General features: G+C 36.7%; 1 protein-coding gene across 1 annotated transcript in view; it reads left to right on the top strand.

Moving 5' to 3' along the window:
- The window catches only part of SUZ12 (SUZ12 polycomb repressive complex 2 subunit), a 31,642-nt gene extending 15,363 nt beyond the window's left edge, over nucleotides 1-16,279 (top strand). Inside the window, exons 6-16 of the mRNA XM_060763964.2 lie at nucleotides 1,960-2,045; nucleotides 2,797-3,028; nucleotides 3,385-3,487; nucleotides 6,507-6,612; nucleotides 7,240-7,417; nucleotides 9,596-9,687; nucleotides 10,750-10,893; nucleotides 11,329-11,486; nucleotides 12,670-12,868; nucleotides 13,688-13,767; nucleotides 14,024-16,279. Coding sequence (XP_060619947.2) covers nucleotides 1,960-2,045; nucleotides 2,797-3,028; nucleotides 3,385-3,487; nucleotides 6,507-6,612; nucleotides 7,240-7,417; nucleotides 9,596-9,687; nucleotides 10,750-10,893; nucleotides 11,329-11,486; nucleotides 12,670-12,868; nucleotides 13,688-13,767; nucleotides 14,024-14,372 — 1,727 coding nt within the window. The 3' untranslated portion in view covers nucleotides 14,373-16,279. The remainder of the gene's footprint in view (nucleotides 1-1,959; nucleotides 2,046-2,796; nucleotides 3,029-3,384; nucleotides 3,488-6,506; nucleotides 6,613-7,239; nucleotides 7,418-9,595; nucleotides 9,688-10,749; nucleotides 10,894-11,328; nucleotides 11,487-12,669; nucleotides 12,869-13,687; nucleotides 13,768-14,023) is intronic.
- Nucleotides 16,280-17,060: the final 781 nt, after the last annotated feature.

Below are 17,060 nucleotides of genomic sequence, written 5' to 3' on the forward strand. Positions count from 1 at the left end.
ACCATTTTTCCACACAGTCATTCAAAACAACCATAAGTGCCATAGTACCATGGCAGAGAGGATAGAGGGGATCAATGCTTCTTTTAGGTTATTTTCTGGCAAACAAAGTCCCTCCCTTTTGCTTTTGGGGAGGAATAAAATGCCTGGACTTATTCGTGAGAATATAGAGTAGTCAATCTATAAACACTTCATTATTTTTTGTGCTTGAGATTAAGGAAGTCAGTTAAATAGTACACTAGTTTACCAGATAACACATTATGATGTAATCAAGGAAATGCTTCCATTTTCTGTCACTGTACAAATTGCCCAGTGCTGGTTCATTGGTTGTGTTCTTGTATCAGTGAGATTCAATATCAGTTCCTTGCAGTGCTTGTTTGTCATTGAACATTGGTCACCTGGACAAGGTTTCCAAAAGGTACTCTGAGAGAATACACTGAAAACAAATTTTACTGGCTCAGCAATAATGAGACCTGCCTCCTTGTTTGTCAGATTAGTGCTTTCTGGGCAATTGAAATCAAGGCACCTGATACTATAGGTTTCTATTGACCCATAAGAAGCTTGTGTGTCAAAAATGCACCTGCAGTGTTGTTCATTTTTAGTGCTTGCTGCTGCTTTTGAAAGACAGGGCCAGGTTTCTGTGTGTCTCCTTTCCTTCGTCTTGTTTAGTAATGTACTCTCTTCCTCCATTTCATGCCATCCTGATGTGTATCCAGTCCATAGATTGATTCTGGTTGTTTGGCATAAAATTCTGTCAGCATGCTTTGCATTGGCATGAATGCATTCTTGATGGGGGGGAAAGGCATGATATGCATAAACTTAGAAGCAACAGCATTTACGAAAATGAACATTTCCTTTATGAAGTAAGCAATAAGTTATTTTCCCCATTGGAAATGCTCAGTAGAAAGTAATGAATGTTCAGGAAGGGCAGGACTGAAACATGGTGAAACGGCCAAGAATGTGGTATAGTAACTTTGCATCCCTGTTACAATATTTTTTAATCTAATAACTTCCATGTTTAATTATGTTCAGTACATGAAACCATGTTGTACAAAATGAAAGTTTCGTCTTCTTACCCATATTAGGAGTAGAACAAAAGTGCAGTGCCTCAAAAGCTGTTGATGTCCCTGCAATCTGAACAATTCTGCCTCATCTGTTTTCAATTCTAATATGTCATTATTGGGTATTATTTTCTGAAGACATTGGATTGTAAGCCATAGAGTCTTCTGAAGTTTATTTTGATGCTATAAAACGAATGGCAAATCTTGTGAAGCTATCTAAAATATATTGTATGAAGAAATATGTTTGTACATAGTAACTAAAATGTGAATATGAGTGACTACTTTAGACAGGATACTACTATACTGTGTTCAGTTTGTAGGCTGTATAGTCTGCTCTTATGAAATCTTTTCATTGTGATTTCAATGAATGGTACACTCACTTTAAAAGTTTTGTAATATATTCTAATGCCTTGATGATAGGAGTTTTATATCACTTGATTTCTATGAAATCTGCTGTTCTGATCAGCAATAAGATTCCAAAAATAAAATTTAGAACCAAGCCCAGGTATGCTGTTGTGGTAATATAATTCTTTAGTCAGCAGAACTGGTAGATTAAAAAGGGGCCCTGGTGCTAAAATCTGATCTGTATGTTTGATTGATCTTCCAGAACAAATTGCCAAGGGTGTGAAGATACAGAATTGGCAAATACATACAAAAGTGATGAGCACTTAATTGTTTTGTGCATTCTTCAGTTTCTCATAAGTGGCAGATACATGTGTGCTGTATGTTTTGTGCAGGTGCTGGACAAGATTACCTGAGAAACATTTATTCGCTTCATCCGCACTGGATGAGCATCCCCAGGTTTTCCAGATATACAATTTCATTCTTTCTCAGCCACACTGAATAAAACTGTTGCTTTCCCCAGTATTTTGAACATTCCTTCTTTTTTTGGGACTTTCAGATAAGCCATTACAAAACTCAGAAAATGAACAAAGTTCTGTAAACCTGGAAGTACTGCTTGTTAAAGTCTGCCACAAGAAGCGAAAGGTAAGTTCAGGAATGCTTTAATTAGTCCTGAAAAAAAAGAGAGAAATATAATGAATTGTGTCCAGCAGAGTTGGGATGAAAGACATTGTATTTTAAAACTAGAAAGCTCTTCCATGGTAAGTTATTAATTATTCTTAAGCTTCTTCATGCCCATGGTCTCTCTATTTATTGCTTAACATATTTTACCTGAAGGTGATACAGATGTTTTTCTAGATAAATCCCAATCACTTCTTCGTTATAGCCCAACTTACAGCTGTTCTTTCATTTTACTTTACAAGTTTGCTCAAATTTGGCTGAAACCCTAAATTCTGCCAAATTTGAACAAACTCTTGAAGTGAATGAGTGATAAATATGCTTCTCTGGAAGTGACTGTCCAGAATAGAGTGCCTCAGACAATTCTTCCAGGAGAGCCATTGATTCTCCCATGCAGGGTTGCATCAGAGTTGCCATCTATCCAATATCATAATGTAGCTTGTTTGCATCCAGTCCCCCCCCCCCCCCCCCCCCAAATTCTGCTATTTGACTGCAAAAAGAAGTAGGGAAGGAGCTATTGGTCTAGAAATTGAATCAAGTCCCTTTTGGTCATGTGTCTCTAATGTGAGGAGTTGCAAGAGTTGACATACAAAAATCATTAAAACCAACAAAGGGCATTTAGTGTACGTTCCCAACACAGTAGTCTCATAGGCAATTCTATTTTGATTTCATCCAAATGTTGACATTATTAAACAAATGTGTCTTACTGTGTCTGCAGGATGTTAGCTGTCCTATAAGGCAAGTACCTACTGGTAAAAAGCAAGTACCTTTGAATCCAGATCTCAACCAGATAAAGCCAGGCAACTTTCCATCACTTGCAGTTTCCAGCAATGAGTTTGAACCCAGTAACAGCCACATGGTGAAGTCCTATTCATTATTATTCAGAGTAACTCGTCCAGGAAGAAGGGAATTTAATGGAATGATAAATGGTGAAACTAATGAAAATATTGGTATGTAATAATGAAGATTTTTCAGAATTTGTTTACTTATTTCATGTTGGGAGGGGGTTGTATAAGTCTTCTGGCTTAGTTTGATGTCATGGATAATTCTTGTTGGAATTGCCAGAAATTCAAGGGGATGCTAAGGATCAAATGTTACCTTGTCTGTTCAACTACAAAATTAACAAAGAATGAAATATAAATTTTCTGTGTTATAGTTAAAAGTAGGTAGTGTGAATTTATCCTATGTAGACATTTAAAACAGTGTCATTATTAAATCAAATTTAGCTTTTTAAAAAAACTGAATTGGAATATCAAACATGTGAATTTATCCCTTGCAACTAGAATTTTTGTGTGTTTAAATGCAGATGTTAATGAGGAGATTCCAGCTAGAAGAAAACGCAATTCTTCCAACCGTGAAGATGGAGAAAAGACTTTTGTAGCACAGATGACTGTATTTGATAAAAATAGGTAATATGTTTTTATGAGGGAAAAAGCTTCTTATGATAACCTTTATCTTGATTTTATTTTAGTCTTTACATACCCATTGTATACATTTATTATTGAAGACCCTTGTTTCCCAAAATAGAATTTGGATATTCATCATCATGGAAACTTATAAAAACTGTTAGAGATGGGATTGTTGTGGTTGCTTCAGTATGTTAGTCATGTATGTATGTTGGTATCGGAGTATACCTGGTTCCCTTAGAACATGAAGGCAAGCATTTTGTTACTTCACTTTGTGACTGAGTAGTGGGGTAGAGCCTTCTTTGTGTTCTTAGCTTTACTAATTTGTTTGTTTAGAATTGTGTGTCTATTAGCGTTCTTCCTCTGCGTTAAAATTCTCAACAACGAAAGGTAAAGATTGAGTTTAGTCAGGCAATGTGGCGATAGTAATAGAGAAGCAGCCTCAAGAGGGAGGGATCTTTTGAAGGGAATTCAAAGAACACATTGAAATGGGAGGAGCAATAAGGCTTAAAGCAGCATAGAGGAGTAAATTTATGCCTCTATGATAGACTTAGAAATAATGTGTAGGTATCCAACATTACTGTGAATTGAATCTCCTTCCAGCTGTTTCTTAATTTTGAATTGCAACACAGAAGAGATACAACCCGAGTGCCAAAGAGTTTCTCCTTCTCGGAAAATGAATTGTGGAGTTGTTGTGTTTTAGAGTGCAAGCTAGCATTCAGGTGAAAGGAAGAAGATATTTCCCATCAGCTTAGTGAAGTTGGGAAATATCCGGGCTTCCTGGTTCCTCAGTTCCCTCTCCTTATGTGCTGTGACTTGTGTAACAGAGCATCAAGAGAGTGGCTGTTCCCATAAAATACGAAATAGTAATCAGGCCTCCAAGAGATTCATCCTTAACTAGATAGTTTCCATAACTGTCTGAAAGAAGTCAAGTTGTTTGATTTCTAACAAAATTTCCTTAAGATTATACTGGTAGAGGAAACAAATTCCCCCAGATTCTTAAACTCTTCCATATTTTTCTTGCTTCAAACACTGGTTATTCTAATCGTTGTTACCATTCTCATTGTGAATTCACCAGTCAGCTGGAAATATTAACATGGCCTTCCTGAGATTGCACAAGTTCTCCACCTGCTGGCTGTTGTAACAAATGCATGGATAAGATCTGCAACTTAGGCATTCGGTGAATACTGCCGAGGATCATTCCACAAACAAGAGTCGCATCTGTTGTGCCCATTCCAGAGGATTCAAAAATTCTGCAGCTGGGTTTCTTTGTGCGAAAACATTTAAAAAGAGTATTGTGCTGAAAAGGCAGGCTTCACAATTCTAGGTGCCTGTATGCGGTCTTTGAATGACCACCAAATCCAGGGCGAGCAAAAGTCACAAAGAGGCTTTCAATATATAATAACTCCTTTATTTATTTATTTTAATTCAAAAGACCATATATCATATACAGTACATATAGAAAATAAAATTACATTACATGTTAAATCTTTTCAAAAACATTTTCAGAAAGTTACTAAAACATCAAATGCCTTTGTTACTTTTGATCCATGCTGTATATTATTAGGAGAGATTGTGTAAAGTTTTGTCTAGCTGCATGCAAGACAAAAAACAAATTAATTATGCATTCAGAATTTTGGCGAAGACAGCTATTCTCTTTAATTCGAAAATTTTAATATGATCACCTTGACATTTTAAATACATTTCAGTTTGATATGATTCTAGCACCACAGCAGAAAATTTCAAAAGATTTCTGCTGAGAAGTTGAAGGTGGTCTTAAATATGAGATTTACTACTAGTTTCAAAAGCCTCTTAAATCAGGGTATCTTCCCAAGGCAATAATTAAAAATCCAAGTTCAGATGATTGACTTAACAGAGCTGCTCAGGTTAACATTTATCCCACCAATATGTGAAAACATTTCAATACTGCAGAGTGGCTTGTAAAGCTGTTTTGGATGCCAACAGGAGCCAAACACGTATAAAAAGGCTCAGATGGAGAAGTTGTGCCAAAAGATCCAAGCTACAGGGACCATTTCTTCTAAGATGTGTAGGGGGAATGTAATAGTTGGGGGTAAAACCCCTTAGGATTGTATATAATATGCTTCTGCTCTTCTATGGTGGTACTTGTCTTTTATTGTACTTTTAAGTATTTTGCAAGCTATTTTGAGAGTGTGCAATGAAACATATAAAGGACTACATATAAAGAAATGGAAAAACACAAATTTGGATATGTCTTGCAAGGCTTATTAAAATGAAGTCTAACAAATAATCTCTACCTTGGAAATAGGATCCAGTTAATCTGGAAAGGAAATAAAATGCTTCATGCACAAATGATAGAAATGAAGAGCACATGTTTTAGAGTTAGGTCCAAGGTAGAACTTGTTTTTTTTAAAAAAATGGATTTGCTAAATCTTTCTAAAGTCAACACATTTGAATTCTAAATAATTACCTTGTCATCATAAAAAAGGATAATATGTGGCTTTTGAAACATTCAGATACGGCCATCTCTTATCAACAAAATCCATGTAAGTCAGAGAGGCAGAAATCAGAAATAAATAGGGGTACAAATTAAAATTGGCAGATATTACAGTATCACGAACCATGTTAAAACTATCCTGTTTGTAAAGCAGAATTTTCCCATGTGGTTTGTAGTTACACACTGAGGACATTGATTGAACATCTGCTCCCTTCTGCTGCTACAGTTTTGTGAGCCTGTCTGGCACTAAATTTGAAAATACCTGTGTGTGGTATATCTTGTCTGAGCTTCATTCCATGCGGTGCTTAAAGAACTGGATTAGGACTCTGTGAGATCAGGGTTTGAATTCCTGCCCAGCCATGGAAATCCCCTGGGTGATTTTGGTCAAGTCACATTCTCTCAGTCTCGCATAACAGCTAAGGCAAATCTTCTCTGAATAAATCTTGCCAAGAAAACCCCATGATAAGTTTGCCTTACGATTGCTGCCGGTCAGAAGTGACTTGAAAGCATACCTGTAAATTAAATACTTACTTTTTGGTGTAACAGGCGCCTACAGCTTCTTGATGGGGAATATGAAGTAGCCATGCAAGAGATGGAAGAGTGTCCAGTTAGCAAAAAAAGAGCAACATGGGAGACAATACTTGATGGGAAGGTATGGACTGTTGCTTTTTGCCAAAAGCCATCTTAAAAAGAGTGTGTGAAATGATAAATGTCTTTTGTTCACTTTTGATCTTCAGAACACTTTGTAACTGTTTAGCTTCAGTCACAGCAGTATTTTTGAGCACACCCTATTTCCTATAGAATGGAATGGCAGCTATTCTCTTATTAAATCATCAGCAGCTGACTGCAATAGGGGCAAAATTATTCTGGCCCTCATACTATAATAATTATAATAATTATTTATTTTTGTACCCCGCCTCCATCTCCCTGAAGGGACTCGAGGCGACAAATGGGGACAAGCCCAAAGAGACATAGATTAAAAACATACTGATTGGTCCATAGAGATCCCACAGGATACGTTTAGAAGGGAAAGATACTGTGCTGCTCTTAAAGATCCTTGACGTAATAGAAGCCATCTCCTTATGCATAATGTCAGGAATTTAGTGGTAATATGATCAATAATCATTGTTCCTTTGTTTTTCTTTATTCAAGCCATTCTTAATATTTGGATAAGAGAAGGCCAATACGCACATAACATATCTCAAAACACACACGTTATTTAAAACTCCTCTTTGAAACTATCACAAATCTGCATGTTTGTTCGTTTGTTTTATTTCAGAGGCTGCCTCCATTTGAAACATTTTCTCAGGGACCCACACTGCAGTTTACTCTTCGATGGACGGGAGAAGCAAATGATAAGCCTGCAGCCCCTACTGCTAGGCCACTTTCAACACGCAATTCAGAAAGCCTTCCTCAAGAAAACAAGCCCAGTTCTGTCAAACCTACACCGACTATAGGTATGTGAATGTTTGACAGTAATCGGTTCTTCCTTACGTAAGAATTGCTTCTTGTTTACTTGAGACTTTTCATTTAGACACAGATAATTGCTAGGATATAATCAGAACAAAATATAGACATCGAACATATCCAAAATTGGGAGGATTGCATGTATAGTACTGAAACGCATTAGTCTGATGAAGTGTCTGTGTTGTGGACTCAAATAGAAGTGTGACTCTAGGTGAGAATGCAGAATTGTCTTGAAGAGATTCTATTGCTCTAGTATTAGCCTATGTGTACTGCTTTAGATTTGTTTATAGACCCAGCTTAAAATGATAGTATTGGAGATTTGTAGCTTTTATTAGAAGTCTGGCATATCTTCAGGAATACCTTCTCTGTTAGATATCTCCTTGCATCCTATGATTGCTAACTCAAGCTATGCTCTTCTCCCATTTGTATTTTCCATATAAATATGAGACTTCCACTATTTTTCCAACTTCTTTCTTTATAAGTATTAACTTATGATCCTTTTTCTACACTTTTTCTTTCTACAACTTTACCTATGATCCTTTCTTCTATAATTTTCAATTTTGTTTTTAATTTTTTTGCATTTTCTGTTGGGAATTTTCATTTTAATTTCATGTTAAGACAACTATAGTGACAACTTTTGCTACTTATGTTTGCTGCCTGAAATGTTTTCCATTAGTTGGAAGCAGTGATGTATGTCTTACAAAGAAAGGTGTGGTAGATAAGTATACTATCTATGGAACAGATGTGAACTTGTAAGTAATTATCTGTGTGGTCTATTTTTAACAACCCTATTTACTTGAATCTAATGCTCACCTTTTTTCTTTTCTTTTTTTTTCTTTTTTTTTTTCCTTTGGCTAAATTGCCTCCCCAAAATTAAGGTGTGCATTAGATTCTTGTCTTATAGTAATCCTATTGTTGAGCCAAAGCAAAAGAGGAAGCTGCTTCAGGAGGCCCTTGAACTCTTATTTGAGGAACATCATCTCTAATTTAATTGCCACAGCTCAATGCAATACTGCGATTTGTAGTTTGGTGCGGCATTAGCATTATTTGACAGAGAAGGCTCAAGACTTTTTCAAACTACAGCCTCCATGATCCCATAGCATTGAACTAGGGCAGTTCAAGTGAATTCATTCTACATTATTTTCCATTATTAGAAGCTTTGGTGTTCTAACACTTTTGTTTTAAAAGATGTAATTCTAATCAGGCAGCAACTGTATTGGCCAAATTACAAAGAATGAACTTTTTTCTGCTGCAGCAAATACATTTTTTTGTTTCAGGGTTTTGAAAATTGATGTGTCACATTAGTTTCAATGGAGTATTAGACTCAAGTAAATACATTACTTAATTACTCTCCAGTATAATGCAGTCTGGTTATTTAAGAAGATCAGTGTAATTCTGTGTCCATATTCACTGTACTACGTTTTGTGTCATATTTATGATCAAAATCAAAGGTACCTGCGATATTCTGCTGTTCAAACGTACAGTGCTTGTTGATAGATTTTTAAAAAACACCAGATGTACATAATTAGGGATGTAACATTTGCTTCTTGAAAAAAATGTGAAGAAAAATATAAATTATTTTTAACTAGATGAGTAACATTCACTGTTACTGCAATTGCAGCTATGTAGCAGCTTTGTGAGATCCCAGAGTGAAGCCAGTGTAGAGATACAACCCACAAGGGTGGGAAACCAGCTTAGAATATGTCTGTAGTATTAACACAACTGCTCATTGTAACTTTAGACGCTAACATTAAATGTGTGCTCTGTTCTTCTGTCTGTCTTTTAAAACAAGAGGGCATCTGTCCTGGGTTTTTCATGTGTCCGTTCAGTAAGACCACTCAGTTGCTGCTCATTTTGTGTGAGGGGAATGATTATATTTTGTTGAAGACTTTCATGGCCAGAATCACTTGGGTTGCTGTGAGTTTTCCAGGCTGTATGGCCATGTTCCAGAAGCATTCTCTCCTGATGTTTCACCCACATCTATGACAAGCATCCTCAGGGGTTTCCTGCCATAGATGTAGAGGAAATGTCAGGAGAGAATGCTTCTGGAACATGGCCAGCCATACAGCTCAGGAAAACTCACAGCAATCCAGTGATTATGTTGTTTTCAAAATCATGTAAAATAATATTAAACATTTAAAATTAGTAACATGTATATTTGCTTTCAGCTGTAAAAGAAACTTTGCCATCAGACCTACAAACAAGAAAAGAAAGAGATGTTTCAAATGAGCCTCGACAAAAGCTGAGAATATTTTATCAGGTACTAGGACACTTGTAGAAGTGTGAGAAATATTGCTTGCTCCCCCCCCCCCCCCCCCCCCCAGTAACATAGTGTTCTTTCTCCTTCCTGTTGCTCTTTTTCCTTCACCTTCTGCTCTTTTTCTTCTCACTGGTCCTTGTGAAACGATCTTCCCTTTACACATTTTCCTCACCCAGTTTAACTGTTTTGCCTTCATCTATTTGAAAAGCACAAAAGGAAGTGGCCATGGATTAAACTAGAGGCCCTCTGGAGAGATGTCTATGCCAGGTTTGACTGCAGGTTCTTTTGCATTAGCTGGGGAGGTCTAATGATTTAAAACATTAGCTTCAGTTAGCCTTTAATTAATTATTTAATGCATTAAAATGTACCCCTGAGACACACATCTCTAACACAAACATGTTATGGCAAACATTATGTTTCTATGTTTCATTGTTCTGGAGGGGCATGGATACACAGGCATATATTCTCTTTTACTATAGTGTATATTTGGTGGTCTAATACTATGTTCATTTATTTATTATTTACAGAATTTATATTCCGCCCTTCTCACCCCGCAGGGGACTCAGTGTGGATTACAATGTACATATACATGGCAAACATTCAATGCCATAGACACACAACACATATAGACAGGCAGACAGAGGCTGTGTAACATTCCAACTTTTTCTGGCCACAGGGGAGCTGTCGCTTCACCGTCCATCTGAGACACTGATGAAGTACTTCTTCTTTCCCCGCATGCTTGCTGGAGATTTTTTTTTGTATTTATAACAATCTTTGGTTAAGCCTGATGCTTGCAAGTATTTTTATTATTATTATTCTGCAAGAAACATATATTTTCTGAAAGTAGATAGTGTTACTGAATGTTAGATGGGCTGTGTCTAGTGTCAAAACTCAGAAAAGCCCCATGAAATATTATCTGTTGTATACTATGTTATATAACAAATTGTATAATTCCCAGTTGCTGATGCTGTGGAGAAACATACACTGATTTCTGAGATGTTTCTTGAAAAGTAACTTTCAAAAATAATTTCTAAATCAATGTGTGACCAATTTTTTTACCAGTTCCTTTATAACAATAACACAAGGCAGCAGACTGAAGCTAGGGATGACTTGCATTGCCCTTGGTGCACATTGAATTGCCGCAAGCTTTACAGCTTACTCAAACACCTCAAGCTTTGCCACAGCCGCTTCATTTTCAATTATGTGGTAAGTATTCTTCCTTTTTCAATTGCTTGGAATAAAGCTATATGTTGTTTTGGCACTGCCTAGATTCAAGACTATTATTTGTGTTGTTTATATTTTATGATGAGCCTGGGAGGCAAAAATGAAAGTGTTGTATTGTTTTAGAGTACAGAGTGATCATGAATATTAATCTTTTTTTAAATGTATCTCATTTTCCAAAATACAATAAGATAGTTGAAAGAATCTGTAACACATTGTTGGTATTACTAGTAATACATTTTATGGTTCTTTCCTTTTCAGTTACACGTGTTTTACAACTTCAGTATCCTTCAGATTTGTTATAATGAATAAGGATTGCCAAATCAAGTTTAAGCAGTGTTTGTATTTCAGAAGCTAGGATTGTGAGAAACTGACTTAATAGGCTTCCTTTGCTAAATATGTATATATTTCTGTTAACAGTATCATCCAAAAGGTGCTAGGATAGATGTTTCGATCAATGAGTGTTACGATGGCTCCTATGCAGGAAATCCTCAGGATATTCATCGTCAGCCTGGGTTTGCCTTCAGTCGTAATGGACCGGTCAAAAGAACTCCAATTACTCACATCCTGGTGTGCAGGTCAGTGGAAAGCATCGCATCACTCCCTAAATATATGCAAATAAAGATGTACTTTTCCAAGCTAAGCTCCTGATTTCCATGCTTTTTCCACTCTAGAATTAGAAATTTTAAAACTACGCTTTTTGTACAAACTTGCATATTGAAATGAAATAAGCTGAAATTATTCATTGGAAAACTATTAATGTTCAGAGTGCTAGAATTAACCTTCAGATGCTCTCTATAGAGTGTTTTGGTCATATTGAAAGTGGAGTCTCTAGCATTGATATACCACAATAAATCAAACATGTGAGCCATAGTAAAATGTAGAGCTATGTCTTTTGACCAGGAGTCCACACCTTTTGGGTGAACTTGGTAGTCAAGTACAAAATTGTACTTGTTTTATCTTGGTTGATTTGACCTTTTAGGTGTTTCCATGAACACTTAGGGAGGTCATTGAATTTGCCCAGCCGGCCATCAGGCATCAGGAGGCCCAGTGAAGTGAAAGTCAATGAAACCCCCTATTCTGTAGGTAACCTGGACCCAAACCATGTAGGGCTTTAAATGAGTATACAGAGGGAATAACATTTTCCTCTTCGTGGAGTCTGTGCTTGAAATATCATCACCATCGTCTTCAACTCAATCTGGAAGGAAATTGATAGCTACATCAGTTTTTCTAAAACCTACGTAGTTTGCTTTCTGTATTAAGATCTGAGCAGCACATTTGCTGCCACTTCCTATACTACCTATAAGGTTCCATTTTTTTCCAAAGGCAGCCCCACATAGAGCACATTGTTGTAGACTAGATGGGAAATGAGCAATACGCAAACTGCTGTGGCCCACTAATCCATATCCAGAAATAGCTGTAGATGGCAAGCCGGCTGCCCAAAGAGATCTGGGCCTCCAGAGAAAGAGAGCACCAGGAATATTCCTAAACTATGCACCTGGTCTTTCAGAGGGAGTGTAAAGAAACTACCAAACCACAGCACTCTGGTCTTCTCAGGTTTTCAGTTTCTATCTATTGGCTTTCATCCATCCTAGGACAGGATCCAGGTAGCCTGCTCAGCCTCAAGTGAGTGATGAGGAAGCATATTGATGGCAACAAATTTAAAATGTACAATATATTACTGGTACCTACGATATTGTTGCTAGAATGTGTCTATCTCTACACTTACTGAAAATCATATATTTGTTTTTCCTTTTTCAGACCAAAGCGTACAAAAGCGAGCATGTCTGAATTTCTTGAATCTGAAGATGGAGAAGTAGAACAGCAACGTACATATAGCAGTGGTCATAATCGGTTATACTTTCACAGTGATACTTGTCTACCTCTCCGTCCTCAAGAAATGGAAGTTGATAGTGAGGATGAAAAGGACCCTGAGTGGCTAAGGGAAAAAACTATAACGGTAACTGTTTAGCAAAGAAGTCCATTTGTTTCACTGAACAATATTCCTGCTTCTTATTGGACAAAATCAAATAGTTCACTTTCTACCCAGCCATTGTAGAATGAGTTATATTTTGGCATCATCCTAATTGATGAGAGATAGTGAGATCCAATGTGCAAGACAGCAGTTAACAACTTGGTGGCGTAGGGCATGCAAACTTGTGGGACCTCAGCATCCATGGATGTTGGTTTTCCACAGGGGTCCTGGATCCAAACCCCAGCAGATACCAAGGGCCCCCATATACAGAAAGTAGGCAAATTAAGCTTCATAGCAGCTTGTGCTCCTCATTTGGGGCATACCTCATGTATTACACAGTTCTCAAATGCCTCTATTGACGATTGGAAAGGAATTAATTTTGCTTCTCATGTTTTTACTGCCATGAAGAGAAAGTAACAAATGACTGAACTATATGTTGTGTTCAGTAAATATAACAATTTGATGTGATTGAATTACATGAGCTTAAGACTGTGTCTCTCTTTCAGGAGAGACAAAGCAAAATTATAGGTTGTTTTTTTTTTCAAATTATAGCAGCATTGTTCTAACTGTATGTATGTATATGTGGCATCAAATTGTGCCTATTTTGTGAGCCGCCCTGAGCGTCCTTTGGGATGAGAAGGGCGGAATATGAAAACAGTAAATAATAATAAAAAATACAGTTATGGTAGTGATTAGCTCTTAACGAGAAAAATAAGTATTACTTATTTAACTTATATAACATAAATACTGTAAATAAATATCGCACGAACAGATTGTTTTAAAATATTAATGGTTTTGTTGCAGCAAATTGAAGAGTTTTCTGATGTTAATGAAGGAGAAAAAGAAGTGATGAAATTATGGAATCTACATGTTATGAAGCACGGGTATGTTCTTGAAACACTTCCTTTTGAATCAGATTGAGGGGGAACAGGTTAAATGTACAGGTAAACTGACCCTGATATGGTTTAACAGTTTACATTTCCTACTATTTGGATATGCTCATTTGCCATGTGAAACAGCTAACACATGGTAGCCCATCTGAATGTCTGAAATCTACACTTTGGTCTGTTGGGCATTTCTTTCCAACCAAACCTGGAATAATGATTTGTTCCTTGCTCTTCCTCTGCTTTTGTTTAACAGGTTTATTGCTGACAATCAAATGAATCATGCCTGTATGCTGTTTGTAGAAAATTATGGACACAAAATAATTAAGAAAAACTTGTGTCGAAACTTCATGCTCCACCTGGTCAGCATGCATGACTTTAATCTTATTAGTATAATGTCAATTGACAAGGCTGTTACCAAGCTCCGAGAAATGCAGCAGAAGTTAGAAAAGGGGGAGTCTCCTGCTACAACAGCGACCGAGGAGCTTTCTGAGGAACAAAATGGGATGGCCAATGGCTGCAACGAGGCTAACACTAGGGAACGGTCATCAGAAATGGATAATATCTCATGCTTGACAAAACAGAATAGAAAACAGAAGATCTGAAAAGAAGAGCAAGCCTTATTGATACAGAAGTGACAGTCAAAGAAGCATGGACTCTAAAGGAATTGAATAAGATACACAGGTTCTTCGAGGGCACTGCTGGAAACAAAGGATTTCAACAAGCATAGTGTTAATATGGTTCCCATTGAGTTAATTATGCAAGTACTACATGTATATCAGTTCTAGTGATGTAATGACAATACTCAAAGTTTGAGCATGAAGAGCAATACAATTTTTGGGACTTTTAATTATGAATTGTACTGAATTTACATAACTTGAGTATATGTAAACCAGTTTTTATATAAAGATTTTTGCATCTGTACTGGCTGTCTTTCCTACTGTGGAGTTGAAAATTAGGGAAGGATGTGGGGACAGTTTATGCTTTGTATTTAGATATTCCTTAGGTTAACTTTTTGTGGGAAATAATGAACCATTTAAAGTTTAACTCAATCTCTCTTTTTTTTAATTTGTACTGATAACAGTCAAAACTACCGATTGAAATTTTTAAACACATTTTAATTCTTCAGCTGTAAAAGAGCACTTCTTTGTCTCATGCCTGTTGAGGGAGGGAGAGACTGCTTACTTTCCTCATGAAAATCATAGGAAAGTTCCACCTTCATTGTTACCATCACCTAACAGAACTTGTAAATAACTCCGATCACCTGGTGTAGTAACAGATCAAACCTTGAACCTCCATAAGCAGAACTGTCTAGGGTTGTATGATGGCAAATTGTATTAACATCTGTGGATTCTGATAGTGCCTGGATCTGTGCCTGTTCCTGGCTACGTACAGACTGCAAAACAAATGCTACTTCTGAGGGGAAAATGCACTGTAAAACTGGGCCCGAAAATGTGTTGCACTTCTTAACGCAAGTATTCTGTGATGTATTGCATTCAATACAGATGCTAACGAGTTCCTGTGCAGTCTTGCACTGCTGTTAACACATTTAAGCATATGTTTACAGATTTTGTTTTTTCCCATGGAAAGTAGTTTCACTACTGGTACAATATCAGCACCAAGGGTTTATTTCAGCAAGCACTGTGGTTGAGTTACATCACCTCATTTTTTAATTCTTAAATAGTTCATTTTTCATATTCTTTATTTATAAAGGATCAATTATGTAAATACTGGTATTTCTATTATTTTTTTTAATTTCATTCCAGCACCATAAGAAGGCAGTTCCCTTTTGGGGGCAGGGTGTAGAATGGGGAGAAGCTTTCTAATGGTGATTCTCAGAAATTTATAAAACTGTAAATATGACTTTGGTCCCTAAAGATGTGTTTAACTGTGAGACTATTTAACTAATGGTGTGGATGTGATTTGTCATCCAGTATTAAGTTCTTAGTCACGGATTTGTATCGATAGAAAAGAGGGAAACTACAGCTTTCATTAGACTGCCTAATTCACCTGCTCTGAGTTATAGCCAACTCTGGATAAACCTCTGAATAGCTGGTCAAGCATTTCTCGTGGGCTTTAATTTGCTAAAGCTGTGCACATATGTAAAGAAGATATTTTAGGAGAGACGTAGTCTAGAACTATTGCTTATGTCACTTCTTAAGCAGTCACGCTCTTAATGCTTAAAAAGAGGCTAGCATTGTTTGCACAAAAAAGTTGGTGACCCCGCCCCCCTCCCCAAATAGTAATGAAATTACTTCTGTCAAGTAAACTTTGTATGTCATGTCCATTTATAATGAGAGCGGAGAATCCCCTTTGTTTCTATTTATAATAAAGATGGGTTTTCTATATGTACCCTTAACAAGGCTTTGAAGAAATCATGTAAACTGGGTGAACATTTGAATGGTACAGTAGATATTAAAAAAGACAATTGTTTAATGGACCTTTTTGTTTTTACATTAAATGTTTATTTGAAATTGGATTTTGTACATAAAGTTCAGTAATATAAAACCTGCCCAGGTGGTGGTGTTTCTTTTCCTGTGCATGTTGTGTTAAAAGCAGGACTCACAGCCAGGCAGACATCCAGCTAAAAGATTTTGTAAATGAACAAAACATGGACCGACTGATTAATTTCCAGTGTGATATAAAAGCGACAGTTCTTACTTGCGTAGACTACTTTCAACAGTCTCTCCATATTTAGTTGGGACTTCTTGTTTTTAAGGAAAAGGCAAGGCCCCTATGACCACTTCAGTAGTATCTGTGAGTAGAACCATTTCAGTTCAACATGTATTTATCATGCTGCTTGTATCATGATCCATAAACTCCAATTTAAGTTTCATCCTGAATTTGCAAGCAAATGTAATAGATGCTTTAGAAAGTTAGGGAAAATTGCTTGCTCATGGCAACAATGTTCTTAATTTTTTTAGCTATGTATAGGCTATACATTAACTCTTGCTGACCTCACACAATTCTTTAGCTGCCTCCTTTTTGGGGGGGGGGGGGGAATTATTATTAATAATAAAACTTTATTTATACCCCGCTACCATCTCCCCAAGGGACTCGGTGCGGCTTACATGAGGCCGAGCCCACAATACATCAATAATAAAAAAACAATAACAAGTAATACCAAACAATAAAAATAAAACTCATAACAGAAAATATTAATTATTAAGTACCTACATAGCCCACCTTGTAAAAATGAGCATTACTGCAATGATACTATGGCTTTAAGGATAATCCAGGCCTCCTAAAACAACCTGCCTGGCTTTTGTATTGTAAGGAAACTTAGTAAATGG

Source organism: Anolis sagrei, chromosome 2 (genome assembly GCF_037176765.1).
Source record: "Anolis sagrei isolate rAnoSag1 chromosome 2, rAnoSag1.mat, whole genome shotgun sequence".
Taxonomy (NCBI): domain Eukaryota; kingdom Metazoa; phylum Chordata; class Lepidosauria; order Squamata; family Dactyloidae; genus Anolis; species Anolis sagrei.